The sequence below is a fragment of the Poecilia reticulata genome, linkage group LG20, assembly GCF_000633615.1.
Source record: "Poecilia reticulata strain Guanapo linkage group LG20, Guppy_female_1.0+MT, whole genome shotgun sequence".
In the NCBI taxonomy this organism is placed as follows: Eukaryota; Metazoa; Chordata; class Actinopteri; order Cyprinodontiformes; family Poeciliidae; genus Poecilia; species Poecilia reticulata.
The window spans coordinates 14,613,929-14,641,706 of NC_024350.1; the positions used below are offsets into that span (position 1 = coordinate 14,613,929).

Sequence of the window (27,778 nt, forward strand, 5' to 3'; positions counted from 1 at the left end):
ATCTTGTCAGGCAGAGTAGATGGAGAGAGTCTGTGATCATCCTTTTTTACATCTCAGTACAGACTTCCAATTAAATTTAGGTCTGGACTTTGTCTAGAGCATTCTAACATATGAATGTTATGAACTAAACAGCTCAGTTATATGTCTTGCTTTATGTTTGGAGTGTTTACTCTGCTGAAAGTCAAACCTGTGCAACCGTCTCAAGTATTTTGCAGCCTCTTAACAGGTTTTCTTCCAGAATAGCCATTTATTTAGGACCATCCATTTTTAATTTCTTTAATTTGACCTGGTTCAGTATCCCTGATGAAGAAAAAACATTCCCACAGCATCATGCAGCCACCATGGGGATGGTGTGTTCAAGAGTATATACTGTATAGGGTTAGTTTTCATGTAAGCATACTGTTTCCAATGTAGGCCAAAGAGTTTAGAGCTCCTTCTTCCATGTGTTTGTGCTGCCTGCAGCTTTGAGGCAAAGCCTTAAACAGAACTTTCCTCCTGTCACTCTTACATAAAGGCCAAAGATGTGGACATAGTAACTAACAGTTGTCCTGTCAACAGATTCTCCCCATGCTGTGTGTCTCTGCAGCTTCTCCAGAGTTACCTTTGACCTCTCATCTGCCTCTCTGATGTCTACAAGACAGCCATGTCTTGTAGATTTGCTTAAAGTACTGTTTCCATTTTCAGATTTAAAGTACTCTGACAATTTTAAAGCTTGGGATATTATAATCGAACCTTGATTAAAAAAATTCAACAACTTTATCCTTACAACATGAAGAAGAATACGGTACTCACTGATCCAAAGAAATTGAAGTTGGTTAAAAATAAATTAGCTGGCATTTGTGTTTTTTCTAAGGCTTTAGGATTCCGGCAAGATGCACTAGAACACATTATTTACAAAGGATGAATGCTGCAATTCATCTTGCTCCAAAAAGCTCTTACCTACCTGAGCATGCAATATCAAACAAGAATCTGCCCCATAACTCACTCTGATTGGTCACACGGGTCAAAAAATGGGCTTAAAAATAACAAGTCAATTGCATTTATTTAAGCAGAAGATATTGGACACCAAGCAAGATGGGGAGGAGGTTAAAAAAGGGCAGCTTCTCAAAATATCAGCTACTTATTAAGTTTGACATTGCTTTCTTGGATTTGTTTTATTATTTGACCAGTAAAAATAGGAGCAACTCAGACACTTCTGGAAAGCATTAAAGCATTTCAAAATACATTGATTTTTCTTCCTTTATTGTGCAATAATGCAATGTGTTTCCTTTGCTTACATGTCTTTTTTTTTCCTTTTCTGTTGCAGTCATATTTCGCTGACTATTATTGCCTAAGCACACACCTGAAACACTAGACCATAAATCTGGATCAGATTCTGTTGAACCTTTTTCTGAAGGGTGCTGGCCCAGCTATTTTTGTAATATAATGCCCAGCTTACTCATTGCATCAGTGTTTTGTATTAACTTAGAAGCACAATCAAAATCTCTGAGGCTACTGTACGCCATTTTGGAAAGTCTCCAAATGAAGTAGAGATAAGATTGTAAATATTGTCATTAAAGCACCTATGATGTAGACATGCTAGTTGAATGGGGAAAAAAAATCCCTTGAGCAACGCCCAACTGTTGCCCCGCCTCTTCCATTCTCAGCATTGCTTTAGAACTGGGGAGGTTCCCTGTCAGTCATTCTCTTACAGAGATCCCATTGGCTAATTGGAACGTCCGTTATGTGATAAATCCTCTGCTCTGAAATATGATTGGTTGGAATGGATAGTGGGCGTGTCTTCATCCTCAAAGGATTTTCCCTGGAGTGGCCAGACGGGTTGGGGGACACAGGATGGCAGAGCTAGTAGGAGTAACTAACGGGACATGCGGACGGAGTGATTTCTTCTAATATTTCAAGTTCTGGTGAGGGCCTTATGATACTTTTTTTTTTTTTACAATCAACAGTGACACCATTTATTATAGTAATGACATTTATGTAGATATTTCTGCAGACTCTGGTCTAATTTGACCAAACTAAATAGTCGAAGACTGGACATAAGCTAGCTAAGCAAAGTGGTCAGTCAGAGCGGACCCCGGCGGAGGAGAATATAATACACGACCCCGAAACATTGAATATTATCCCTGCTACCAGGTTACTTTGAAGCTATTTAACCAAAAATAATAATTCGTGCTTGTTAGAGAACCCAATCGAAGACGCCAGGTTGAATTTTGATTATAAATAGTAGAAAATTGGGGAGCGAGTGATGAACAGATGTGGGTCAGTCCATTGGTAACGAAAAGCGACGGTGCGGAACAGTGATTGATCGCGGTTGCCATCAATTTACGCCTCTGTGTGTGTGTGTGCATGCATTTGTCAGCCTGAGGGGAGGGAAACGGAAGAGAGTGCTTAAACGTGATATTTAGACATCTAAATAATAAATTGAAGAAAGAAAAAATAGCAAAGAAGTGGCTAAACTGGAAATGGTAAGGATAAAAATGCCAAAGTATTGCAGTAAAAAAAAAAAAAAAAGTAGCTAAAATTGGATTTGCATCAACAACGTTTTGATTAGTCAATTAATAACTTACAGTTTAAGTTTATGTAAAAACACCACGGTTTTCAAGTGGTTGCACAACAATTTAAAACAAAACTAGATAGCAAAATCTAATTGACTTTATTCTAAACTAATTATAGCACATGGATTTGTACCTTCATACTATTTATTTTTATTTTGATATGTATTTGATCAAAACAAAATTGATATACTTACTTACAACCAAGACACTTTTTAAAAATCTTAAGTGGAGTTTGTGAGAGTTGTTTTTAGCAGTCAGTATCATATCTGTTGGTAGGAATCAGAGCAATCCTAAATGGTTGCAGTTAGCTAAGTTAGCTGATTTCTGTCTTTCTCAATCACAAAAATCTCAGTGGGGTAACACTAAGTTAAACCTATACACCAGTGTTACTTTTTCAAAATATATATTTTAATATTTAATCAACCCCAATCACATTTGAGCTGCATTTAGGTGACTTGTATTTGGTTGGCTAGTCTGACCACATCGGATTCAAGCGATGTGTACCACTAACATCTTTAGTAAATTGAAGAGTAGGGATGATATAGCTCTATTAAAATCAGTATCAGTCGATGTTAGTAATTTTTTAAAATATCCATTTGGTCCCATAAGTAAACTGGTGTTAATAACGATGTTTATTTCCATCTTGTTGTCATTTGTTTATGTGTTTTTGGGAGGAGAGGAGGTTGGCCATGTGGTATTTGCTATGTGTGATAGTGATAGTGGAGAAGAGAATCAATGTCGACGGCGTGGTCACTTTTTCCCAGTGTCGAAAGGATAGGAAAACGTATACGGCATATAAAATATCGATGCAACAGAAATACCGATATCGTCCCAAATTTTCTTATCGATGCATCCCTATTGAATCGACTTCCTTTGCTCTTTTTGCCCTCCTACAGTTAAGATAGAGACAGCAGCAGCAGCCAAGATGCTAAAGCGTTAGCAGCAGCATGATGCCAGAAAAGAAAAAGAAGAGTGTGGAAAATCTGGGTTAAAGACTGCAGATGTCACCAACACAACTTTTAACGTTAAGATCGCAATCAGATATTTTCCTTCCTTGTCACATTGCCCTACAGAAGGTTGTGTCAGCCAGTGGTCCGACAAAGATAACGCTGAAACAAGTTCCAAAACGGAACCTCTCAATTGTACGAGAAGCTGGACGTAGAGCATGCATTACAATAAAAAAGCAGCCTAAAACGCCCAGATTATTGGGGAGAAAAAAGGTAAATATTGCTATTTTGCTGGATTACCCACTACGTTCTTTTCCAAGCATGTCAATAAATGTCTAATTTAAATGTAACTGTAAAGATTTATTAAAAAAAAGAAAAGGAAAACTGCTTAGGGAATGGTAGTTGTTGCTCGACTGTTTTAACATTTTTGCTATTACTTTCTCATTTCCCACATCATTGCAGCAACATGTTCAGTGCTGTGTGCGTGGTTGACATCAAACAGTGAGAAATAATGAATTGATTGATAACATGCAAGCATGTATCTGTGGCATTTTGATATAAATAAAGATTAGCTGCTCCTGCAGGCTGAGGCTGACAGCTAGTCTGAGAATGAAATTTATACTGTCTTAAAACTGTAGCTCTACTCAAAAATTAAGATCCCCCAACATACCAATCAGTAGAATTTAGTTTGACGATTAAAAAAACATAAAAGACGTTAAATTCTGATACAAGAAACTGATTTTTTTTTTTTTTTTTTTTAAAGCTGATTGTTCATTTGACTATTTTAACAAAACCTATCTCTTTTTTTGGTATCATAATTGATCTTTTTTTTTTTGCAGTCATGTTGTTGGAAAAGCATTCCTTTTATATTTTTATATACAATATATAAAATTTTCATGTAGTACAGCAGATTTTTTAAGTAAAGTACAAACTTTGTTAAAGAGGTTGAAGTAGATATTAGTATCAACAATTCTGGTATATCTGGTGAAATTTGACTGACAATAATGTATGAATGGTGATAATCGTGTAACTACCAGCTCTGTCACATCACCTGCTTCACTTTGGTCTCTACTGTAGTTCTTAAATTTAAAAATAGGTCAAAATCGGACACCAGAGTCCTCTTTTCACCCCGGCAGGATTCTATATTTAAAGGAGTTTTTCCCATATTCCACTACGTTTATCCCCGAATATTATTAGAACCAGCCGACGTTCCTGGTTCCCGTTTTGTTTTTAGACGTCGCATTTGGGGCAGTGAGATCTGACGTAATCCAGGATGCATTATTTATAACATCAGAACAAGCAAAACAGCCTCCGACACGAGAAGCTGGACGTAGAGCATAAATAGGTAATGACCCGCCTTTCAGAACTTAATGGAGCTCTCAGGTCTGTAGTAGTAAGGCCCGGCGACCGCAGGGGAGCCGGGTTTTGCTCCCGGATGCAGCCTGAGCGTCACATCTCGGCAGATGAAAGGCTGGGTTTTTTTGGGCTAGCTAATGGGACATTTGAGAGGCAACCTGGTGTGATGTTTTGGAGAAGGGCTGAGTGTGCATGTTGTGTTGGAACAATTAAAGCGTCCAAACACATGACCCTGAGGAAGCGTTAGGCGCCGTGAACACAGGAGCGAGGATATCTGTCGAGTTTGAGTTCAGCCTTTTTTAGAAGAAGGAGAGCTTGCTTGCTTTTTCTTTCAGTAGAGGGGGGCTTAGGGAAGGTTGGGGAGGAAGACGAGGAGGAGGAAGGTGGAGGGGAGGGGGATTCATGGGAGAGCTAGTGCTGTTGCCGTGTGAACGGAGCTCTATTGTCCCGGGAACCTTTCAGTGGCTTCCCTGAGGTCCCTCTCCAGACCCATCCCCCCACTCAATCCAGCCTTTCTCCGTCACACAAACACAGAAACACACACACATATATAGATATGGTCTGCTGTCTCTTTCCCACTCACCCTTAAAACACACTCGTTCTCACACACACCGACTCATTTACTGTACCTCATCTGTCACACTCTTGTCCCACTTTGCGTCTCGTATAGAGCGCCCTCCTCTTTTCCCCTCATGTCTCACAAGCAAGACGAGGCTCACCCCCCGCCCCAACAACCCTCTGGTTGCTCATTATTTCGCGTCATCAGTGTGATTGTCATGCAAGCCAGACAGTGTGAGCAAAAACATGCAATCTTCTAATTTGCATCACCTCCTTTCCAACAGAAAGCGCAGTGTTTCCAAAGTGTTCATGCAGAAAGCTGAAAGCCGTGGTTTTGGGACACTTCAGGCATCTTGTTGGCTGGATTAGTCATTCTTTGTGGCAGCCCATTATGGGTGTAATTTTACACTTTGTTTTAGCTTGTTGGCATGATGCTGCCGGATCTAGTTAGGAGTCTGTGGGTGGAAATCATTCTGGGTGACTGATAGCTGAACAGATGATATGTAATTACTGCGGTTTCCTATTGAGAAATTGAGTTTCTTCATGTTAAACATCAGCATATTTGACCCGTTTACAGGTTTTACTCTTTTTTTTTTGTTTTTTTGTTTTTTGCATGTTTCAGATTATCAAATGAATTTTAACATTAAACAGAGAGAAGATGAGTGATGACAATGGAGCACGTTTTTGGGAAAGCTTACCCAAGCCTGACTACTGCCACACAGTCGAGAAATCCTTTTAATAAATAACAAGAAGTGGGCCAAAGGCAACACATCATACCCTGATCTTAGGAAAGTAAAGAAAAGTTGAGAATCAATGGCATTTACATTGACTTTTAAGCCTAAAGTTATTCAAACGCCAACAGATTCATGGTTCAAAGTAATCCTTTAATTTTACCTAAATGTTTCTTCCTATTGGAGAGTAATTATTACTATCAACGAGTCCTGACTTGAATCTGCTGGAAAATCTACGGAGGAAGCTAAAGATTAGGGTGATGGAAAGGCAGCCCTCCTGGAGAGCATCAACACAGATAAATCGCCAGTGAGAACCGCCATTAATTACTGAGAATAGTGTGAATACTTTTCAACATTTAATTAAAAAAAAACACAGAAAAAAAAACACCTAAGTTATATTTCTCAAAATAGATTCTACTTTATGTTGTTTTATTATCTTTCACCTGTTTCATTTTCTACAAGCATCTTAGTTGAATAAAACTATTTTTAAATCTAAATCAGTTGGAGGTTTGAATACATTTGGACAGGTCTGTTTTAGGCCAAAAAGGTTTATGAAGCCATTTCTAAGGTTTGGGGAGTTTCATAGTATTATGCTTGGAGGACCAGCACTGTACATTTCAAATGTGTTGCCAAGAATTCCACTTTATTCAGGTTTTTATTCTGTGTTGTTGTCTATGTTTCATGAGCCAGTCCGCTATTATTAGCCGTCTGTCGGGCTGCCAGGTCTCCTGTGTCGATGCAACCTGCTTTTCTCCCTTTTCAGAAAAGCTGTGCAGTAAAAACACTCTGGAACCATAACTGAGCCTGAATCCTTTCGGGAACATTTCGTTTGAAAAAAAAAAAAAAAACTCTCCTTCTGGTTGCTTCTCCAGCTGCGACTGTATTGTTCTGTCCAAGCGTTGAGCTGAGACGGGAAGGTTTGCTGTGACACCAGAGAAGGACCAGGAAACAGGAAGAAAACTCGAGCCGCAAAAACAGGAAGCAGGCAGAGGGGCTGATAAGATGACTGCTCTCTGATGCTCAGAGAGTAAGAGTGTGCGATCCTACAGCGTCTGAGCGCTAATTGAGGCAGTCGTGTTCAGATTCGCAGGGGATGGGAGCAAAGCACAGTTTATTGTCTGCAGAAAGCCAAAGAAAAGAAAGCTTTGCCTCTGGGTGTATTAAAGTTTTTCTTTTTATTTCTGTTTTTCTTTTTTTTTTGTGCTAAGCAGAATCTCTGGCTGTGACAGTTTTCCAGCTGGGCCTGTGACAGGCTAGCCTGGGATTAGCTGGCATGTTGTATCTTCCCATCACTAATGCTTTAATCTTTCCTCCGGTCGCCAAGAGTCTCCTGGCTTTGGTCGCCGTTCACAATCTCCCCATCAACAACTCACACACAGACGCAAATTGTTTTTACAGAACATACAGCGCTTTGCAAAAATATTCTTACTTTTCTTTTTTTTTTTCTTGACTTTTTCACATTTTACCAAATTATAGCTACACACCTGGATGCGATCTGGGGTTTAAGGGATATACCAGCTTAAAGGAAAATTATACGTCGTTTTCATCAAACTAAATAAAAATCTAACATCAGATGTGAACCACGTATCTCTATCTAACGTCAAACGTGAACCGGGTTTTGTCAATTTGCACATTCACAAAACCTGTGCAAATGTAAACCACGTTTCTCTGCAGGAGCAGCTGGAAATCTCTACCAACATCCCACATCTGGAATCAGAATTTTTTTTTCTCCCCCATTCTTCTTTGGAAGAAAGCTCAAACTCCGTCAGATTAGAAGGAGAGCGTCTGTGAACATCAGCTTTCAAGTCTCTCCACAAATTTTCTCTTGGATGTAGGGCTGGACTTTAACCGGGTCATTTTAATGTAAGGATTTACTCTGGATGAAGAAAAACATCCTCAATGCATGTTGCTGTCATTTCCATTGTCAGTATGTCTTGTCACTAGTTTAGTTGATGATTATTGCTATCTGGAGTATACAGACTCTACAAAAGGCCATTTGCTGAAAGAACACCACACAGTAAGAGCCAAACCTGTGCAAGAAATATATACATTTTGCATAGAAGAAGAAAACCCCACTTTGTTTATAAATATGTACTACCCAGAACTCCTCTGGTGACAAAGTTTTAGCTTCACCTGGTTTAAACTCCTTAAGAAAGGGCTGAGTTTTTCACATGTTGATAGAAGTATTTTCTAGCTGCACAAGCATCCTTTGCTACAAATGATCAAGTGTTCACTAAAGGAATGCTGTCTTTTTGCATTTTAGGCAAACAAAAAATGTTGATTTTCTTTTTTAAAAAGGCAATTGAATTTTTATTATTTTTTACATCTTATACTCTACTTCATGTTTCCAGAGTTTTTTAGAATAAGTTTTGTTGCTCCTCATCGGTTTCATTTCGTGACACTAAACTGACATGTTCCCACACTAAGCAATTACATGTCACTCTTGGGAAATCAGACTGCGTTCCGATGTATTAACTTCGGCATTGATCACTGAAGTAATTAGGAGTTTGATCAATGCTACTGAAGTAATTAGGAGTTTGATCAATGCTTTGCTCATTAACGCCTCAGCAGATAAGATGCTGACCATCTACATCTGTGTCTCATCTGATGTGTGTGTTTGCTCCTCCCTCCAGTCTGAGGCCTCGCCATGCCGCTGGTGAAGAGAAACATCGAGCCGCGTCACCTCTGCCGGGGGGCGCTGCCGGACGGCATCGGCAGCGAGTTGGAGTGTGTGATGAACAACACCTTGTCGGCCATCATCCGCCAGCTCAGCAGCCTGAGTAAGAGACACACACACTCACAGACGCAAAGTATTCACACCCCTTCTTCACGTTTTGTTGCCCCTGGTTTCCACGGTCGAGCTAAAGAAAAGCAGCCCCATCTGATGGTGCTGCCATCGCCACGTTGGAACGGTGTGATTCGGGTGATGTACTGCCCTCTTTGTTGAGTTGTGGTCTTGTTTAACCGAAGCATTTTCTTCCAACTAATTGCAGGTGACTTTCAATTAAACAAACTGCTGCTTAAAATATTAATATCTGAATAAATTAAAAGAGAAAAACAGATTGAAACTACAGCAGCACCTTCGGGGTTCCCCCCCCCCATTAAGCTTAGCACGATGATGTTTATACTCTGCGGATCCTCTTTGCGCCGGCTTCATCATTAATCCTAAAGCTGTGATTGATTTGTATGTTGTCATGGTTACAGCGGTGGAGAGGGTCACAGGGCTCGCTGCAGGCTTACGCCAGCCTCGCACTGGGACACAGAGCGCTGAAATGTAATCATTTCAGACAGCGCCGCAAAAGGACCTTATCCGTCCAGTGGCGGACATGTGACCGAGCTGCTACTCTGGGTTTGTGTGTGTGTGTCGGAGTGTGTGTTTGCGTGAAAGCTGTTTACGCGCTGGTCTTGTCGATATCGTGGCCCACTGCAAAATGGAGTTTTTACAGCGCCATCCATCTTCCATCCGCTTTCTCTTCCCGTACACATCAACACACCGTTAATGTGTTTTTATTTGGCACTTAGCTGCGTTCATTTTCCGACTCCCGCATAAACTGTGCTGCAAGTTTGTTGTAGGATAAATTAAAACATCTATCCTCTCTGCTTTTTTGGCCCCTCCGTATCGATTCTGTCTGCGTCTTATTGTGTCAAGTTCCTGCAGAGGGAGTCGGCCGCTCGGCAACAGCTGTGTGGGTTAAATATAAATGCTTTCAAGGGCCCGACAGAGGAAACCTACATACTCGGTACGCCGTGGATGTTTTTGTGTGCACATGTGTGCGCGGCTGGGCCATAAAGAGAGGCCGGGACCGACGGGCTCAGCATGACGGATTCGGGATTCTTCCTTCCTCTAAATGTTTTTCCTGCAGCCCATCCTGTCAGCAGGCCTGACAGAAATAGCCCCGGTGCAGAACATTACGTCCAAACGTAATGTTCTGCACCGAAATAGTCATTGAAACTATAACCAAACTTCCCCTGTTTGATTTCAGTCAGGGTTGCGGTGAGCAACAATTTCCAATTTTAGGATTAGACAGTTTTTCCTACATTTCCTCCACATAGCCACGGCTGTGAATCGCATGAAGGATCTATTGCTTAGCTTAAACATTTTTCTTATTCTCTTTAGGAAGCTTTAATTAGATAATAAAGTTCTTTGTTTTGTTTTTTTTTTACCTCTGTAAATCTGCCTCGCCTCATAAATATGTCAATTAATTTGAACTCAATGCTCTCCATGGTTGTGAAGTACAAACTTTAATGTACTTCAATGGTATTGAATGAGGAGCAACACAAAGTAGTTTGTGATTGAGAAGTGGAAGAAAAGTGATGCAAAATAAAATTAAAAAAAAGTCAAAATAGCATTTGGTCTTCTTTTATGTACCTGAACAAAGTCTTTCACAAGTCATGTGTTCAGTGGCGCCCTCAAGGGAGGGGAGGAGGTGCCACGGCCCCACAAACCCATTGAGTAAGAGTGTGTGTGAGAGTGTGTGTGAAAAAAGCTGGTAGACACAAAACCCAAAAACACAAAATGTAGGAAAGATTTTTGATGATGGTGCCCCATAAGTCCTTCCTTCTGCGAATATTAAGAGCTTTTATTTCAGAATTAGTCGTCTGTCTCCTTTAAGAAGTGTAGAAAGTTGGTGGCGGCTTAAACGAGTGCAGCTGTTTTTGGTCACTTGCTGCACACTAATATCTACAGAGATCGATTTGGATGATTTATATTTGACTCGTGTTAAATTATTCATGAGGTAATTTCTTTATGGAGTCGTATGAGTTACAGTTCCCAGCACTGATCCATCAACTCTCGTTATGCGTTGTATCACATTATCTTTGTATCGATCGGACCTCAGGCCCTGTGGGGATCCGCTCGGCTTGGAATGAAGATTAAAGTCTCCGTCCTCCTCCTTTGGTTTCCCATCAGTTTTTTCTTTTGTTTTTTTTCCCTCCCCTCTTTTCTCCAGGTAAACATGCAGAGGACATATTTGGCGAACTGTTTAACGAGGCCAACAATTTCTACCTGCGTGCCAACTCTCTGCAGGACCGTATCGACCGGCTCGCCGTCAAAGTCACACAGCTGGACTCCACAGTGGAGGAAGGTGGGTAGAAGGGTAGCGCAGCAAGCCGCCATCTGTCACCAAAGTGATGTCAGTCTTGTGTGTGTGTGTGTCTGTTTTTCATGATTTCTAATCACTGAAAGCCGTTTTTCTTTTAATAACAGCGGAACCATTTCTCTGTTTTTGTTCTCAGTTTCTCTGCAAGACATCAACATGAGGAAGGCCTTTAAGAGCTCCACCACTCAGGACCAGCAGGTGGTGTCCAAGAGCAGCGTTCCCAACCCGGTTAAAGAGATGTACAACCTGAGCGACAAGCCGCCACCGCTCACCATCCTCACGCCTTACAGGTCCGCCTTCTCCACGTTGAACTCTGACGTTCTGCTGGCTGTTTGTGCTGAAATTTACCACATTTCTTAGCATTAGCTTCATGGACATCAACCTTTTAGTCAACAGCTGCAATTGTTATTTAGAAGATGTTGTATAAAGTTGATACTAGTGCAACGTATCTATAAAAACTCTGCAGAGTGGTCAATTATCCAACCTAAATATTACTAGGATCTCATTGATGGCAGTGAAAAGTGAATTGTGCCAAATGTTAGTGGGGATGTATACAAATATTTAACTTTTAATAAATAATTTGAAGCTTAAGTTGATGTTAATTGTACAACAGGTAACAGTGGAACCAAAATTGTTTCTTTATTAGACAAAAAAATTAATTTCATTCCTGTTGATGATGAGTGGATATAAACCTGAACTGTATCCATGGAAAGATGTGTGTGTATATCATAACCTCCGTATTTGTTTTTTAAAAATTTTTATCTTTTAGAGACGATCACAAGGAAGCCCTTAAATTTTACACGGACCCCTCCTACTTTTTTGACTTGTGGAAAGAAAAGATGCTGCAGGACACGGAGGACAAAAGGAAAGAGAAGAGGAAGCAGAAGGTAATGAAACTGGCTGGGATCTTCTCAGTGCTAGGCTTTGATTTCCCACAGTGCTTGTCTGCGATCTGCTTATGAGATTTTAATTGCTTTCCAACCACAACTTTCTCCGATATTATGAGGAGTAAAACAAAGTCATTTCAACGGATCTTGGTTTAATTTAAAACACACAAAAAAAGAAGTGCTACAACCACAGCTTTTGGAGAACATTTAATTTCCAAGTCGAGTTTGAGGTTATGTCACATTTTTCTTACGCTTTGCTGCAGGAGCAGAGGCGCTGTGTGGATGGGACTCTGCAGAGGGAGGTCAAGAAGGTCCGCAAAGCGAGGAACCGTCGGCAGGAGTGGAACATGATGGCTCTGGACAAGGAGTTGAGGCCAGACCACCGGCACACAATTCACAGAGACAGAGCCGCCTCCTCTGAAGGCTCTATGTCGCCAGAAAACAGGTACTGTTTTCATAGCAGTAGACAGGTATTGTTTTTTGGCAATTTAAAAAAAAATTTTTTTTTTACTATTTTTATTCCCATCACTGACTGTATTATTTCTCTCAGGGGTCACAGTGTGGATCAGCATCACTACCCCAACAGCATGAACCATGCCGGCCACGCCCACACCTACTCTGGCCCCCCGCCCAGCATCCTGGCCGCCCAGATGGCCGCAGGACACGCCCCCCGGGGAGGGGGCGAACACGATAGCAGAGGCAGGACCATGATGGCCTACCAGGGCGGGACGCTGGGCCGCCCGCACCACCACCAAGCCCCTCTGCCTCCTCCACCAGCTGAGGCCATGAATGGTGGCTCTATGTCTCTGCCACCAATGGACTACAGGTAAATAAAGTTTAAAGCAGGGGTTAGATTGGAGAAAGCCACCAACACTGCAGGTCTCCACCTAAACCCACCAACTGGACAAGGAGAACATTTAGAGAAGCAGCTGAGAAAGTCAAGCTAGCTCTGGAGGAGAATCTGTTAATAACAGGATAGTTATTTGTTATTTACTCCAAAGATCTGACCTTTATCCCAGAGTAGCAAGAAGACTGTAATACCACCTTACATAAACATAAAACACCTGCATCATTGAAACAGGAGGACTTTAAAAACACTTTCTGCCGGTTTTAAAGGTTTTAAATCATGACTTTAAAAATCCAGAATAATATTAATTATATTTATTTATTAAAAGGGCTGTATCAAAAATGATAATTTTATGCAATATGTTATTTTCTTATCAAAACCTTGGATTGTTGCCTTGATTATTTCATGCATGTTTGAGATTTCCTTGAATCTGCCTTGGCAACCATTTAGGATTGCATAAAAATTTCGCCTATTTCCATTTCATACAAACTACTTCTCAGCCCAGCACTCTTAAGTATTGCTGTAAACGACATAACGGAGGAGCATTGTTGTGATGACGTGCTGAAGTCAGAGTGTTGGAAAAACAGGAGCTTTTTAAAGAGACAGAGGTCCAATTTCAAAGCATCAAATTGCTGAGTTTCTTCTCAGTTATGTTGATTATATACAGCATTTTTACTACAGAAGGCAACATAGTTACTTGGTTATGCTATAAAATTACATAACACTGCCCCGTTTAGAATAAAATAATTTAAAACATTATGAATATAACAGAAGTGCATCCAATAGTCCAGTTGCATTTAGAGTCACGTTTAGGAAGAGGAGTTTTCAGCTTTCTTTCTTCTTCTCAGCTTAGCTTTAACTAACTGAGGCTTACTGGCATCACATTATGTTTCGCTCTCTGTATTTCCATGAGGTTAAGGTTCAACCTGCAGCACGTTGATCTCTTCCTTCAGCTGGTCTCCTGTAGCTGGATTGTCGTTCCTCTGAGGTTAATATTAAAAACCTTCTGATGTTTTTAACGTGTGCGTTTTTCAAAATCTCATTACCTGAGAAGGACTCGCCTTCTTTCATTATTCTGCTTGAGCAATTAGATTTTAATGACAGAACAAATGAGAAACAGGGGACATAATTGTCTAATCTCTGGGCACTCTCCAGATTTAATTTACAGGATCCGGCTAACAAAGGCCTTTTCTTTCACACAGCTCTGAGCTTTAACTTATTGCCAAATGGCTTTTCTTTGTTCAAGTAGTGCCTGCTTTTAATTGGTATCAAAAATACTTAACAGAGCCCAGGCTCTATCATGAAATGACTAACTCTGTGTTATTGCTGCCCCCTAGTGTATAGCTGCTGGCTGCTATGGTTTCTGTTAACTCGTCCCTCTGTCTTCTTCTGCAGTATGGACGGCTACGCCAACACCGGCCCTCCCCCGCCGCCCCCCGCACCCCTCATACCTTCTGCACAGACAGCCTTCGCGTCACCACCCGGCGGCCCCATGTCCCCCGGCCCCATGGCCGTCTCTGCCGGCGGCTACGCTCCGCCTCCGCTACTTGTATCTGGAGCTCAAGTGGCTCCGCCTCCTCCCGGCCCCCCGGGGCCACCGCCTCCACCCGTCCCAGCTGGTGCCTCCCACTCCACGTCCTACAAGATGTCTTCCGCGGCGCAGGCTGAGAACGCGGCGGTCAACGACGCTCGCAGTGACCTGCTGGCTGCTATACGCATGGGTAAGATTTACTCGACTTCATGCAGGAGAAGATTTAGTTCTCATTGTCTTTTATTGAGAAACATTTTTCTAATATTTTAAAGTGGTTTTAATAAGTAAAAACTTCTCTCTGATGTTTTTTTTTATTATTCATTTCCATGTCAAACCTCGGTTTACGTCTTTTTTGGATTGTCAGTACTAAATACATCAGCCAGTGTCGTTCTCTTTTTGATATTCAGTACAAAAAGCTGCCGTAAAGATCAAGACAGACACAGAGTAAAAAGTGAACCTTTTAAAGGTCAGTTTTGAAAGGTTACAAGACACTGTGATTCCTTGGATGAGAAGAAGGAATACATTTGGGATCATTTAAAAACTTTTATGCAGTATTTTGAAATTTGTAATTAGAGATTGAGTTAATTCCAGAGCTGTTCTTATTGTAGAACTAAAAAAAAAAAAAAGGAAACATAAATCATCCCCGAAAACCAATAAAATGTGCTTTTCTGTCTGCAGGCATCCAGCTGAAGAAGGTGCAGGAGCAACAGGAGCAGCAGGCTAAGAGAGAGCCTGTCGGGAACGACGTGGCCACCATCTTGTCGCGCCGCATCGCCGTCGAATACTCCGACTCGGAGGACGACTCGGAGCTGGAGGAGAACGATTGGTCAGATTAACACATTAAAACAAACAAAAAAAAAACCATAGGAGAACTACTGAAACACGTTTAATCACACGTTCACCCTGAGGAACACCCACTGCGACACACCTGCAGACCATCAGAGACTCTGTCGCTGTAAAACACAGAAGCTGCACCTGAACACAATCACATGCTGTAGGCTCAATATAAGCTGTAAGGTGTAAAACTGGAAAATGCAAAAATACTGTACATGAACTTCAAATATCGACCACTCTGTAATCTGTTAACCACTGAGCTTCATTATACTACTTTGAAGCATTGTGAATACACCCAGTAGATGTTTCTCTATTATAACACTATAACACACCATGTGAAGGTGATTACTTCCTGTATAGTCGGAGCTTGAAACTGTTAGAGCTATTAGAAAACCTTCCTCTTGACTTAACCTGTGTACTTATCTTTTTTTAAAGTGTTTTTACTGAAATACCTGTGTATGTATACCATAGATCTTGAGGTAAGTCTTTAAATTGTAGATAAATATAACTGGAAGTATAGGGAGAGTTTAGTGGTGGCAGATCTGCTTTGGTTTAAAATGGGGTTCTGTGGGATCGTTACTAGTAATCAGTATCTTACTTGTGGCGGCAATTTAAACGACCTGTTTGGAAAAATGTGAGATCCTAAATGGATTTCTGCTGCGCTAAAGACACTGACCGCAGATAGCAACTCCACAGAACCCCAACTTAAAGTGACTTGCAGAAGTATTTATACCCTTTGAAGCTTTTCACATTTTGTCATCTCACAGCCACAAACTTTGACGCATTTTATTAAAATTCTGTGCAACTGACCAACACAAAGCAGTGAACATAGAAGTGAAAACAACAACACCAGTCACATTTTTTGAATTTATTTATGAATTAAAAACATAATTTTTGTAGAACAGCTTGTTAGTTTCACCTCAGTTATGCACCACTTTGTGTCGGCCTGTTACATAAAATACAATAAAAACACATCAGAGTTTTTTACTGTAATGTGACAAAGTTTGGTGTTTAAAAAGCTGTCAATGGAAGGATTATTTGTGAAATGTCTTATTATAAATGAGCCACCTGCGTTTGCAATCGCTCCCTGCTGTGAATGTGTGTGTATGTGGGGGAAGTGGGGGGGGGAGGGGTTGTGGGGGGCCTAGTTTGTAACTCTGTAACCTCTGACCCAAAGAGAAATAAATTCATGAATGAAGGATCGCTGCTGAGCCGTCACATCTCTACAATGCTCTGCTCTCGTCGCAGACGCAACACGCACCTGGCTGCAGGACTTCGGTTGCCTTCGCAACAGTGCTGCTATGAAGGGAGTTGCCAAGGAAACAGAAGAGCGCATAAAAGGAGGGCAGTGAGCCACGACGAGGATGGAAAATAAACACTGGTTAGAAAAAAACAAAACAAAAAAAAATCAGTGGAGGCAGGAGTTTTATGCACAGCACATGTTTGTCTTTAATACAAAATTAACAAGATCTCTCAGTGGAGTGCACTAACCAAAGCAATAAAAAGTACATCTAACACCTTGGAAAAATAGACGCCACGTTCACATAAACATTTTTTTTTTTTGTCCTTTACAATATTTCAGTTAGGTTAGTGCAGGTTGATTATCATTAATACGTTTCGTTTTGCAGATAAATTATTCGTTGTGCCATTTTCACCCCCCCAAAAATAAAGTGCATTTCACATTGAAAATTACGTCTACACAAGATGCTGTTACTGTGACTTCAACCTCATTTCCATCTTCAAAAAAACACAAAAACAAACAAACAAAAAAAACAGCAACACACACTCTCACGCTCACACACACATTCACAGGCCCTTGAGTGTTTTGATACTTAGCTCTAAAATAGTAACCGTGAGAAAGAAAGACGCCTCGTCCTGCTGGTCCAACATCTTGTCACTGATATATATGTATGTATATATAAAACAATTTTGTTCACATCTTTGTGCATTATCACAAAATAAATGCATTAAGTAGATAAACAAGGTGTTAAAAAAAACCGATAATTACACCCAACCTCGCAGTTCGTCAGCTTTCCTTGTTACAAAGCCCTTATTCAAATGCTCAGCAATGAAAACCTTGTCAGTACAGCTGCAACAACAGATTCACATTCCCCGATTGTGTGTCGATTCAGTTCCCAAACATTTGCCCTTCCCGTCAGTCGGCAAACCTTTTAAAAAACATAATAATAAAATAAACAAATCTGCTGCATATTGAAGGGAGCAAATGAATCAAACGTTACCAGAGAAACATTGATGGTGCAACCCAACTCTTTCCCCTCAGACTGACGAGCTTTGGTAGCACCATGCACGGTGGTAAGAAGCCCTCCCCCCCCCTCCCTCCCCTGTTCAGCAGGCCCTATTTACAGAAACAAAACTCAAGAGGAGTTCGATAGATACTACATTCAGAGAAAGGCTTTACAGCGCGCTCGTGTCGTACAACGTCAGACACCTGAAAGGAGGGAAAAGGAAATACAACCTCCGTAACAAAATAGACTATTCTCCAAAAGGTAAACAGTAAAGGTTTATGCCCTGCAGCGCCTTGCAAAAACATTCATACCTCTTGAACTTTTTCCACGTTCATGTTGCCAACCACAGACTTCAGTTTGGTATCTCATCAGGATTTTTACAAGGCATTGTGAACTGTGAAGTGGGAGGGAAATTATTTTCTAAACATCTCAACAATGTTTTGTATGCAGCAGTTTGTATGCATGTCATTTTCTTTACCTGAGATTTAAAAGAAATTGAAAATTAACCCAATCTAAAGATACCAACATTGTGAAACATGGTGGCGATAGCATCATGCTATGGGGATGCTTTTCCACAACCGAAGCTGGTTAGCTAATCAGAGTTGAAGCGCGATAACCTGTTAGCTACATTGGAAGAGTTAAGGTCAAGGGTGTCAAAACTGCAGACCGTGGACCATTTGTGGCCCTCAGAATCATTTTGTGCGGCCCTGGACTACAACGTGGCTTCCAGCACAGGTGGTTGATGTAGAATGAAGCAAGGCCTTTCAAACACAATGCAGATAAATGTAAAATCTTTTCCAAAATAAAAATATTTGCAACATAAAATATCAATTCTCTATTAAATATGTTTTTGGCTTTAATAATAAGAATTTTATAGTAAACTGACTTCTTTTTGTTTTTTTTTTAATTAAAATTTAGCCTAATAAGTTTACATTGTAAAATACTCTACTTTTTAGCCCATGAAGATTTCTAACTGCAGCAAAAGGTGGCTCTGAACGCAGGTGGACATTTCTTAGATGGTTAATTGCAGAAACATAAAACGAGAAAACATTTTGAACTCTGTGGTTGTAATGAAACAAAAAAGTGGAACCGGAAAAGCGGTGTGAATACTTCTGCCCGACACTGAGGGTCTACCGGTTCGAGCCTCTCTCTGCACACATTCCCTCACACGAGCTACTTTTTCCATGATTCGAAACGTTGATTTTCATTTTCCAAGCTGACCTCCCCGTCCTAAAAAATATTTCTCTCCTGCTTCGTAGCAAAGCTGAAGACTTTGAAGCTCCTGGAATGTCGTCAAAAGGCTCAATGAATCAAACGTAAGAACCAAAACAAATAATAATAAAAAAAAACCCAACAAACTCATCTTTGTATTTGGAAGTAGCCGTTTTTAGCTCGTAGGATCATTCAGAGGTCACTTAACAGACACCTGCCTCAGCCAGAGTTGATTTGAGCTGGAGTGTGATGACAGAAACCCCAGCAGGATTGGGGTCGCAGTTCATTCAGAGTCACTTTTCCCTTTGGCTTTAAGTGCTGGGGGCGCCAAAACGTCCTGGTCCCCACTTCCCGCCAAGAAACACGGAACGAGGCCACTTTTCTCCAAAGCGACAGGAAGACTGACAGTGCAAATCCTCTAAGGTCAGGGGTGTCGACGACACATGAGACACATCGTAGCGCACACGTGTGCACACACACACACCCAGAATCCCATGCGACTCAGAGCAGATGCACGAGCACAAAAAAAAATAAAATAATAATAAATCCCTTTTTTGTTATACAAGCCCACAACGCCTAGTGAAACCTTATGCGCTCGGGAAAGGAAGAGGCAAACGGCGGGAAAAAGAACTTCACAACTGTGCCTCTCCTCCCTGACGTGACAAATGATCAGAACCCCGTTCCAGGGTTTGTGGATAAAACGAGGCAGTGTTGTCACCTGGACGAACGAGCAGCTAGGTCTCGCCTCAACCCCCGTTGGGAGTGATTAACCCCGACGCTTTCTTTGTCATGTCTTTCACTTTTCCGGAAACGTTACGGTGCTTGACGGAGCGCGGATGTTATTGCTGTCTGAGTATTGCTTCGCGTCTAAGAAAAAAATAACTACCGTTCAGGCTAGTTATTGCTGACAAGATCTGGAGTAACAGTAGAACCAACAGATGATTGGAAACAGTAACTCAGAGCAGCACGGAAGTGATGGGACTCACATACGCAGCGCCTTGCAAAGGTTCTCCGACCTCTGGAAACTTTTCTCATTCTATCACGTTACAAGCACCAAGTGTGGCGTATTTCACTGGGATTTTATTAGAGAAATTAATGCAAAAATAAATGTAAGGTGGGAGAAAAGTGCTACGTTTTTGATTCCTACAAGTAAAATTGCGATTCCTATTTGTGCACAGGCCTCTAAATAAAATTAACCTAAATAAAATTCAGTTTGATCAGCTGCTTTTTGCATTCAAATGGCTGTGGTGGCAAAACACCTCATCGACACCATGAAGCATGGTGGTGGCAGCATTATGCCATGGGGGTGTTTTTTTATTCATTTATTTACTTATTTATTGTTTTCCTCAGCTAGGAAAGGAAAGCAGATCAGATGAGACAAGAATGAAACTTTTTGGTCTACGTGCAGAGGGCTGCGTTAGCACCGCACGTTACCCTGAACACACCGTGAAAGCACTAAAACAAGCTGGTGGCAGCATCATGCTGAGGGGACGCTTCGTCAGGCACGGAGAATCTGGTCAGAGTTGGATGGGAACGTGGATGAAGCCAAACGAGCCCTGGAAGTAAAACCTCTGGCAGGCTGCAGAGAACTCCAGACTCCAACATTCCCCTGAACACCCGCAGCTGGAGGTTTTCTGCCAAGCACTTGCAACACACAAGATTTTTATGCAAATTTTCTTCCAGTTCTCTATTACGCTCTATGATTTTTTTTTTTTCCATAAAATCCCAATGAAACACATTTAAGTCTAGTTGTAACGTGAAACAACGTGAAAAAGTTTAAAAGTGTGACAACTTTCGCAAGGTATCGTAATGCTAAAAGCAAAAAGCAACTTTTTAAAAAACCAAATAACAGCCCCCATGACCTTGGTGCGACAGTTTTAGCTCTTATAATGCAGCACATGTGAGGTACACGGTGGTACTTTGTACATAGACAAAATTATTTGGGTCACGATGAAGTCAGGCGGCCACGGCACATAGCCTGCAGTGGCTATGTGAAGCCCACCTCACATCACTGGACTGTGCTAGTTGCATGCTAATTACAGCTAATCCCGTTAGTTTAAAGATGCTGTCCAGTGTTGTTTTTGTTCTCACAAACAGATGTACCCCGACAAGAAGAACACAGCTGGGTAGCAAAACATGGATTCACAAAGTACAAAGTTGTTGTTTTTTTTTATATAAAAAAAAGAAGAAGAAAAAAAAGTGCGCTGACGGGAAAAAAAATGCATCTTTATATTTGGGTTGGTGACATCACAAGAGGCACAAGAACTGAGCTAAACAGCATTAGCAAGGATTACGATGGACAACTTTGAACACTGATTCTGAGCTGAATTCGAACAAGAAGTTCAACCCTAAAGAATTTGATCGAAATAATGACCACAGAGGGGGAAATAAAACAGTAATACATACGGATTTTGTCAGAAGAACTCTAGACAGACTCCTTACACCTTTTGTGATGTCACAACAGGCATGTTTGTGCGGAAGCTTCCTTTTTACAGGATTTCATTTTAGGTGGAAACGGATACAACCTGGAATAAAATGTTTTATAGATTAGAAACTATATCTAAAGTGAGTTCGATTGATTTTAAAGAAAAATCTGGAGTGGTTTTGCTTTAAATCTAATGATTCCGGTAGCTTTCTGATCAAATCACAAGAAATTTAGCTATTCTGGAAAACTTTGGTGAATTGGATATCCAATTAGATCCTGAGATGCCTTTAGGTTAAAAAAAATAGAAAGTTAAATGTAGGCTTTCTTTTTGATTTGGTATATATAAAATAACAAAAATACAGAGGGCAGGTACTGCTAGCAGGGCGGGTCTGTTTGGAGCCTTTCTTATTGTTGCGCATTCATGCGCAATCGACAGCCAGAAGAGAGAGGAGAGAAAGCGGGGAGAAGGAGGGGGGAGAAATGGGCGAGGCGAGGAGAAAAAGAGGCTAGATTTCTTCCCCGGCGTCTGTGGAGCGGATCAGAGAGCATCAGGCCTATTTTTAGCTCTCCGGGTCTGCTCAGCTTTCGACGCACGTCCAGAGTGCAGCAGCAGCGGCGGCGGCAGCAACCGGGACGCTGCTGCTGCTGCTGCTGCTGCTGCTGCTGCTGCTGCTGCTGCTACCCAAGACGGGCTTCAAGTGTTGCCCAGCTGCTGTTCATCAGCTGGGAGATCATTTCTGTGCATCATGAAAACAAGCAAAGCTACAGAACTGTCAGAGGGCGTGCGTTGTTTACGCGCACCGGAACATGGGGATGCGCTTTCCTGTAGAAATTAACAATACACACAGAGTGGGCAGGATGCAGCCCACCTTCTTGGCGTGGTGCTGGGAAGACAGGGAGACACGGCGGGCTGCTGCGTCTCCAACCAGAGCTGCACCCGCATCCCTACGCCGCTGCTCTCCTCGTAACGCCGGACGGCTCCAGCGGAGGAGCAGAGCTGACCCTTCTCGTCCCACTCGGGGTATCCGAGGTCACACGTCGCTGGGTGTCCGAGCACGGTGCGCCACGCTGGTCGGCACGCAGCCACAGCACACCAGCCACAGCGCCTTCTGGATTTCCTGGTTCCTGAAGGCGTAGATGACCGGGTTGATGACCGAGTTGTAAGTGGCAGGCACCAGCGTGGCGTAGGTGTACAGCGGAGGGTAGGTGTAGTCGGCTATGAGGGAGTAGACAGTGAACGGCATCCAGCAGGCGGCAAAGGTGCCCAGGATGATGGCCAGGGTGGACACGCCCTTCCGGGTGGTGACGTAGTGGGGCGTGGCGGCCAGAAAGTGGTGCTGCAGGGCGATCTGGTGGGCGTGGCGCATCACGATCTTGCAGATCTGGACGTAGAGCTGCAGCATGAGGCCAAAGAGCAGCAGGAAGGAGACGGACAGGACCGCGATGTTGTTCTTGGTCAGAGGTCGAACCACGCTGCAGGTGACCTCCTCGGCCAGGCAGTTGACCCCGGTGACCGGCAGCAGGCCGAGACACAGGGAGAGACCCCACAGCAGCACCAGCATGGTGTAGGTGAAGGCCGCCGTCCGCTCCGAGTTGTAGGTGAGGGCGTAGTACAGCGACAGGTAGCGGTCGACGGTGATGGCCAGCAGGCTGAAGACGGAGGCCGAGAAGGAAGCCACCACCAGGCCCACCGTTAGCAACTGGGCCGAGTCCGAGCGGAGCAGGTAGGCACAGGTGAAGTGAAGGACCAGGCCCAGGCCGGCCAGCAGGTCGGCCAGAGCCAGGCTGCCGATCAGGAGGAACATAGGGGCTCTGAGCGTCGGGTTCTGCCAGATCACCAGCACCACCAAGGCGTTCTCGCAGGCAATCAGGGTCCCCGATGAGCACAGCACGATGTCCCAGGGGTTGACCAGCAGTGGCAGCTGGCTGGGCCGCAGGGAGGAGTCCTCCGCTGGGAACGACCCCAAGCTGGTGCTGTTGTCCATCGGGGCCCCGCTGGCCCACGCTGTGGGATCGGGGCTCAGCCAGCTGGGGGAGACCGGTGGCTCCTCGCTCATTGTGCCCCCCATCTGAAATTAGAGCACACACACTAAAATGACCACGTGCAGAACGTTCAGGGGGTAAAATCACAAGCTCCGTCAGTCTGCAGCGAGTGAATCTCATGACGAGGCGGAGTCAGCTGCATTGACTTTCCTCTTTGTCTTTGCACATTTTGTTCAGTCGTGAAGAAAAGTGATGTTAAAAAATAAGCAGACGTAAGAATGTGAGAATATTACGCAAAGTCTAGACGAGGCAAGTTTATTTACATATAACCATAGACGAGGTAATCCTGAGCACTTGACTCAACATCAACGGAAAGACAGAAAGACAAAGCATCAGAATAAAAGCCTTGCATGAAGTTAAGATGTGAATTTTAAAGAGATGAACCATTTAAAACATGTATTTATCAGTCAGATTGTTTTGATAAAAGCTAAAATAAAAAGTTATGCTTTCAGTCCTGACTTAAAGGAACCAATCTCAGGTTTTCAGGGAGTTTTTTCCAGAGCTGAGGAACAAAGCGACATGCTGTCTCGCCTTGTTTGGTTCTGGTCCCAGGAACAATGAGTAAAACAAGTCTACGAAGACCTGGGGGTCTTTATTGTTCATACTTGACGTGCAACTCAGAAATTTCAAAATCTGTATAGTGCCGTTATTTGATCCATTTCCTGCTGGTGGACTAGTGCTGCAGCTCCAGACCGACCAGAAAAGATGTCACTGCTGTAATACAACCTACTCAAATTGACCGTTTTTCCCGTGTCCTCTTTTGACAGGAAACCCTTTAATCTGTCAACATTTTTAAGATAAGGCTAAGCAGATTTAGTAACAGAACCTGAGAAGAACATGGACCACAGCATCAACAAACCTCACTGGCTGCTGCTTCTATCAGCTAAAACAGAAAACTGGGAGAACAACTCAAGACCAACAGATTGGTAAATGTTGCTTGGTCTGACGAGTCTTGGTTTCCCCCCCTGCGACTTTTATCAGGGCCAGAAATTTTAATATGAACAATGTGAAGGATCACAGAGTCGTCACATGAATCCACACAGTGTGTTTGTGTGACGACTGATGATGCCACAAAGCTTAAATAGTCCCCAAAACGAATTTCTTGAATTTGAAAATGGGTTCGCTGCCCCGATGATCTCCGCAAACATCAGATCTCAGTCCAGTGGAACAACTTTGAGACTGAGATCACGTGTGAGAAACACATGGAGAAAATTTCATTTAACACCTTCGTCCCGCTGGCCCTAAAAGAAAACTGAAAACATGCAGCTCACTGATCCACCGCCTCCAGTTTCAGAAGCAGTGAAATGTTACAACCGAGCCCTGGATAAAATACTGCCTGTCTCTGTTCAATGCAAATCTATTTACAGACTGTTTGCATGGCTATTAGGTAAGTCTTATTTCTGAGGACAGTTTTTATAACCACAATGCTAATTAACCTCAAACATGAATGTTTAAAAAAACTTGAAAGTAAGGTATTGGCTTTTTTAAAGAGAATTATTGTCAGAATTATTTTGCAGCTTAAAGGAAAAACACGCATTTTCCCGTCTGACTTTTGAAAAAAAATTTTCATCTGTTTAAGTGAGAATTATAAACAAGCGTCACCAAACTCTCCAATAAACATTTTTGACATAAAAAATAAATAAATAAATAAAAACTGCCCTCAAGTTCTCCACTGGGTTCGGGTCAGGTGAGGAAGGTGACCCGAACCCAGTGGAGGAAGTATTTTGATGCATGCGATTGAGCAATGCCTTGCATAAAAATCATTGTCTTTTTGAAAGATCCCGACTTCTTCCTCAACCACTGTTTGAATAAAGTGTTTGTTTTTTAAACACCTTCTTGGGAGTTGATTTTGAGCCCATCTCCAACTTGAAAAGGTCCAACCAGTTTTAAAAATAGTTTTGATAAGTCGACAAAACTATAACTCCTTGTTTGTTTGCTTTTACCAAGGATTTCAATTTCTTCAGTGTATAAAAATCCAACTTAGGTTCTACTAATTAAAGTTATTTTTCAGATATTAAACTACAGTTGCTCAAACCAGCATCGTTGGATAGCTGTGGTGAACAATCTTTTTTTTTTCCCCCCTCCACACACCCACACTCACATGTGTAGTGGTTTGGCTTTTTGTATTTGCTTATCAGTCTTCTTATTCCTCTCCAAAGCTGGTGAAGAAAATAGCCAGTTGCTATTTTTATCGCACAGTCCTGCCTTCAGTGGAACTCAACCCAGGAGCCGAGCTAAGGAGAGTTAAAGCATAACCAGACCCTTTTTTATCAATAAAATAAAATTATTTTTACCTCTGCCTTTTTCAGTCAATGAAGTATGTATTATTATATTTTTTTTTTTGTCGTTTTGTTTTTTTAGTAGAATCGACAAATCCCAGTCTGGAATCCCAAACTAGTTCAGGATGCAACTTCTTTTTTTTTTTTTTTTTTTAACTCAATCGCTCCATCAAAAGATGACGCCCTGAGCGTTTAGCCACGTCGTCACCAAAACAGCCACTGTAAAGATACACGAATACATCTCTTGAATTGTTTTGCTTTCTGATCAGTGATTAATTAAGCTTGATCACTTTATCCAGCTTTGATTTAAAGCTTGTTTTGATCACATTCACTCATTGCCCGGCACAGTCTCGGTTTTCTGAAAGTAGTACTGAGTGTTCTCCGGGCTTTGGAGACTAAAGCTCGCAGCATTAGTGTTACTGCTCAGAATTAAGCATATCTCACTTCGTTAGTTCTTTTTTTTAAAAAAAAAAAAAAGACCAAACACTATACACTCTGCGATTATTACATGAGGTACCGCCGCGCTATCAGTGGAGAGGTGGAACAGATTGACTGAAAGTTATCACCACAACAGAGGTCCATTACGGTCAAGGGCTGTGTTTATAAACGAATCGACAAAAGAAGCCAGCGGATAACCAAGATCGATGCTTTGCTTGCACTAACTTACAGGTTGCAGAAGTCAATACCGACAGCGCTGCCCTGCCAATGGCCACAGCTCAATCCCAGCAGCTGCTAGAGAACATACCGCACCCGTCATGGAAACGCCACCACATCCCTGCGCACCTTGCTTTGGAAAAATGGCATTGCACCTTCAGTCCGCATAATGAAGGTAAAGAAGAAGAAGAAGAAGAAGAAAAACATGCATTTCTCCATTCATGCAAAGGATGCTCAGTAATCACCAAGCCTCCTTCCATCCATCCATCCGTCCATTCGTCCATCCAGCCTACCTTGACTCTGCGAGGTGCGACTTCCCGTCTAGATGGAAGAACGACCGCTTTGTATTCCCATGTTAGGGATGCAGATGATGCGGCGCCGGCGGACAGAGACGCAGCTCACAGCGAGGAGAGGAAGAGGAGGAGAGAGGATCATGGAAGAAAGACCGGGGAGGGAAGAGCGCGGCGGCGGCGGCGGCGGCTCGGCCACTGACGGGGCCGTGGACTGCGGTGGTGCGGGGACGGAGCGGCGAGTGGAGCAGCAGCAGCGGCGGAGGAGGAGGAGGAGAGGAGGGAGGGGGGAGACAGGAGGTGAGTGAGAAGAGAGGATGGTGATGCTGCTGAAGGAGGAGTCCCCAGAAAGGCCACACTGGTTGAACTCCGGTAATTTGCCTCGCGCTCCATCAAGGACAAATTTATTACCGAGTAAACAACAGTTCCCCCCCCCCCTTTAATGTTGAGTATATAATTTAGTAGGAGTTATTGTGGAAGGTGTTTAACTTGTTTTCGGCCAGACTCAAGTTTCAGACGGGAGGTTGCTGGATGCAGAGAGTCGCTTTTCCTCCCGCGACGCCCTGCTATTCTGGTCCTGTCTGAGCTATTAACAGCGACCCCCGATGTGTGTCACCAGCCTTCTCTTCCTCCCTGCCCTCCATCTTCCGCTGCGTAGTCACCTCAGAAGACAGGTGGGTTGCACAAAAATGCATTAACATGATCATGCAGATGCATATCATTAGATAACTTTGAATAATATTCATAAGGTGAAACGTATATAGAGGGATATTCTCATAAAACTTGATTGCATGTTGTGTGCACTTAAAACGGGGCCCTGGCTGCTTTTACATGTTTTACTGCATCAATGCGGTGTGACATGGAGAGGATCAGATTCAAACATTCAAATTTTCCTCTTAACAACCTGCAGCTTTACTTTGGGATTTATGTCGGGGGAGATTAAAGAACTGAAATAAATAAAAACTTGTCTAATGACATGCACTAAAAGATGCTTGGCTGTGCAAACTTTAGGTAAAAGACGATAGACAACCATCAGCAGATGACGCGACACCGACACCAACATACTTAACACAATTTGATTTCCAAATGAATTTCATTTCATCACAAAAGAGGACTTTAGACCAGCGAGCAACAGTTCAGCACTTTAAAAGACCACGTCTTAAAGTTAAATACTGAACTTATTTTAGCAGAATACAAAAACGGCTTTGATTTGATAAAAATATTTAGGAACACGTTTTCTTGAATTCTCCATTTAAAAGTCTTTCTATTTTAGAGGGCCACATA

General features: G+C 42.4%; 2 protein-coding genes across 4 annotated transcripts; one reads left to right on the top strand and one right to left on the bottom strand.

Moving 5' to 3' along the window:
• Positions 1 to 1,801: 1,801 nt before the first annotated feature.
• wasf3b (WASP family member 3b) lies at positions 1,802 to 17,120 on the top strand. 3 transcript variants are annotated; one of them, XM_008396297.2, is made up of 10 exons: positions 1,802 to 1,904; positions 8,781 to 8,927; positions 11,097 to 11,231; positions 11,383 to 11,536; positions 12,016 to 12,133; positions 12,397 to 12,578; positions 12,684 to 12,959; positions 14,376 to 14,701; positions 15,190 to 15,337; positions 16,594 to 17,120. In XM_008396297.2, coding segments are annotated over exons 2-10 (1,473 nt in total). In that variant the 5' UTR covers positions 1,802 to 1,904; positions 8,781 to 8,794; the 3' UTR covers positions 16,595 to 17,120. The 3 variants fall into 3 exon arrangements, with proteins under 3 accessions (XP_008394519.1, XP_008394516.1, XP_008394518.1); XM_008396294.2 differs by lacking the exon at positions 16,594 to 17,120 and having other exon boundaries at positions 15,190 to 15,755; XM_008396296.2 differs by lacking the exons at positions 1,802 to 1,904; positions 16,594 to 17,120 and adding an exon at positions 3,672 to 3,775 and having other exon boundaries at positions 15,190 to 15,755.
• On the bottom strand, positions 16,770 to 27,707 carry gpr12 (G protein-coupled receptor 12). The gene is made up of 2 exons (XM_008396298.2): positions 26,498 to 27,707; positions 16,770 to 23,297 (listed from the first exon to the last, which is right to left on the bottom strand). Exon 2 carries the CDS (start codon positions 23,295 to 23,297, stop codon positions 22,260 to 22,262), a length of 1,038 nt encoding a protein of 345 aa, XP_008394520.1. The 5' UTR covers positions 26,498 to 27,707; the 3' UTR covers positions 16,770 to 22,259.
• Between the last annotated feature and the right edge of the window lie 71 nt (positions 27,708 to 27,778).

Coding starts and splice junctions, on each gene's coding strand:
- gpr12 (XM_008396298.2), bottom strand. CDS start 23,297: ATGGGGGGCACAATGAGCGAGGAGCCACCGGTCTCCCCCAGCTGGCTG.
- wasf3b (XM_008396294.2), top strand. CDS start 8,795: ATGCCGCTGGTGAAGAGAAACATCGAGCCGCGTCACCTCTGCCGGGGG. Junction 11,232..11,382: donor GGACTCCACAGTGGAGGAAG/GTGGGTAGAAGG, acceptor TTTTGTTCTCAG/TTTCTCTGCAAGACATCAAC. Junction 12,579..12,683: donor TCTATGTCGCCAGAAAACAG/GTACTGTTTTCA, acceptor TATTTCTCTCAG/GGGTCACAGTGTGGATCAGC.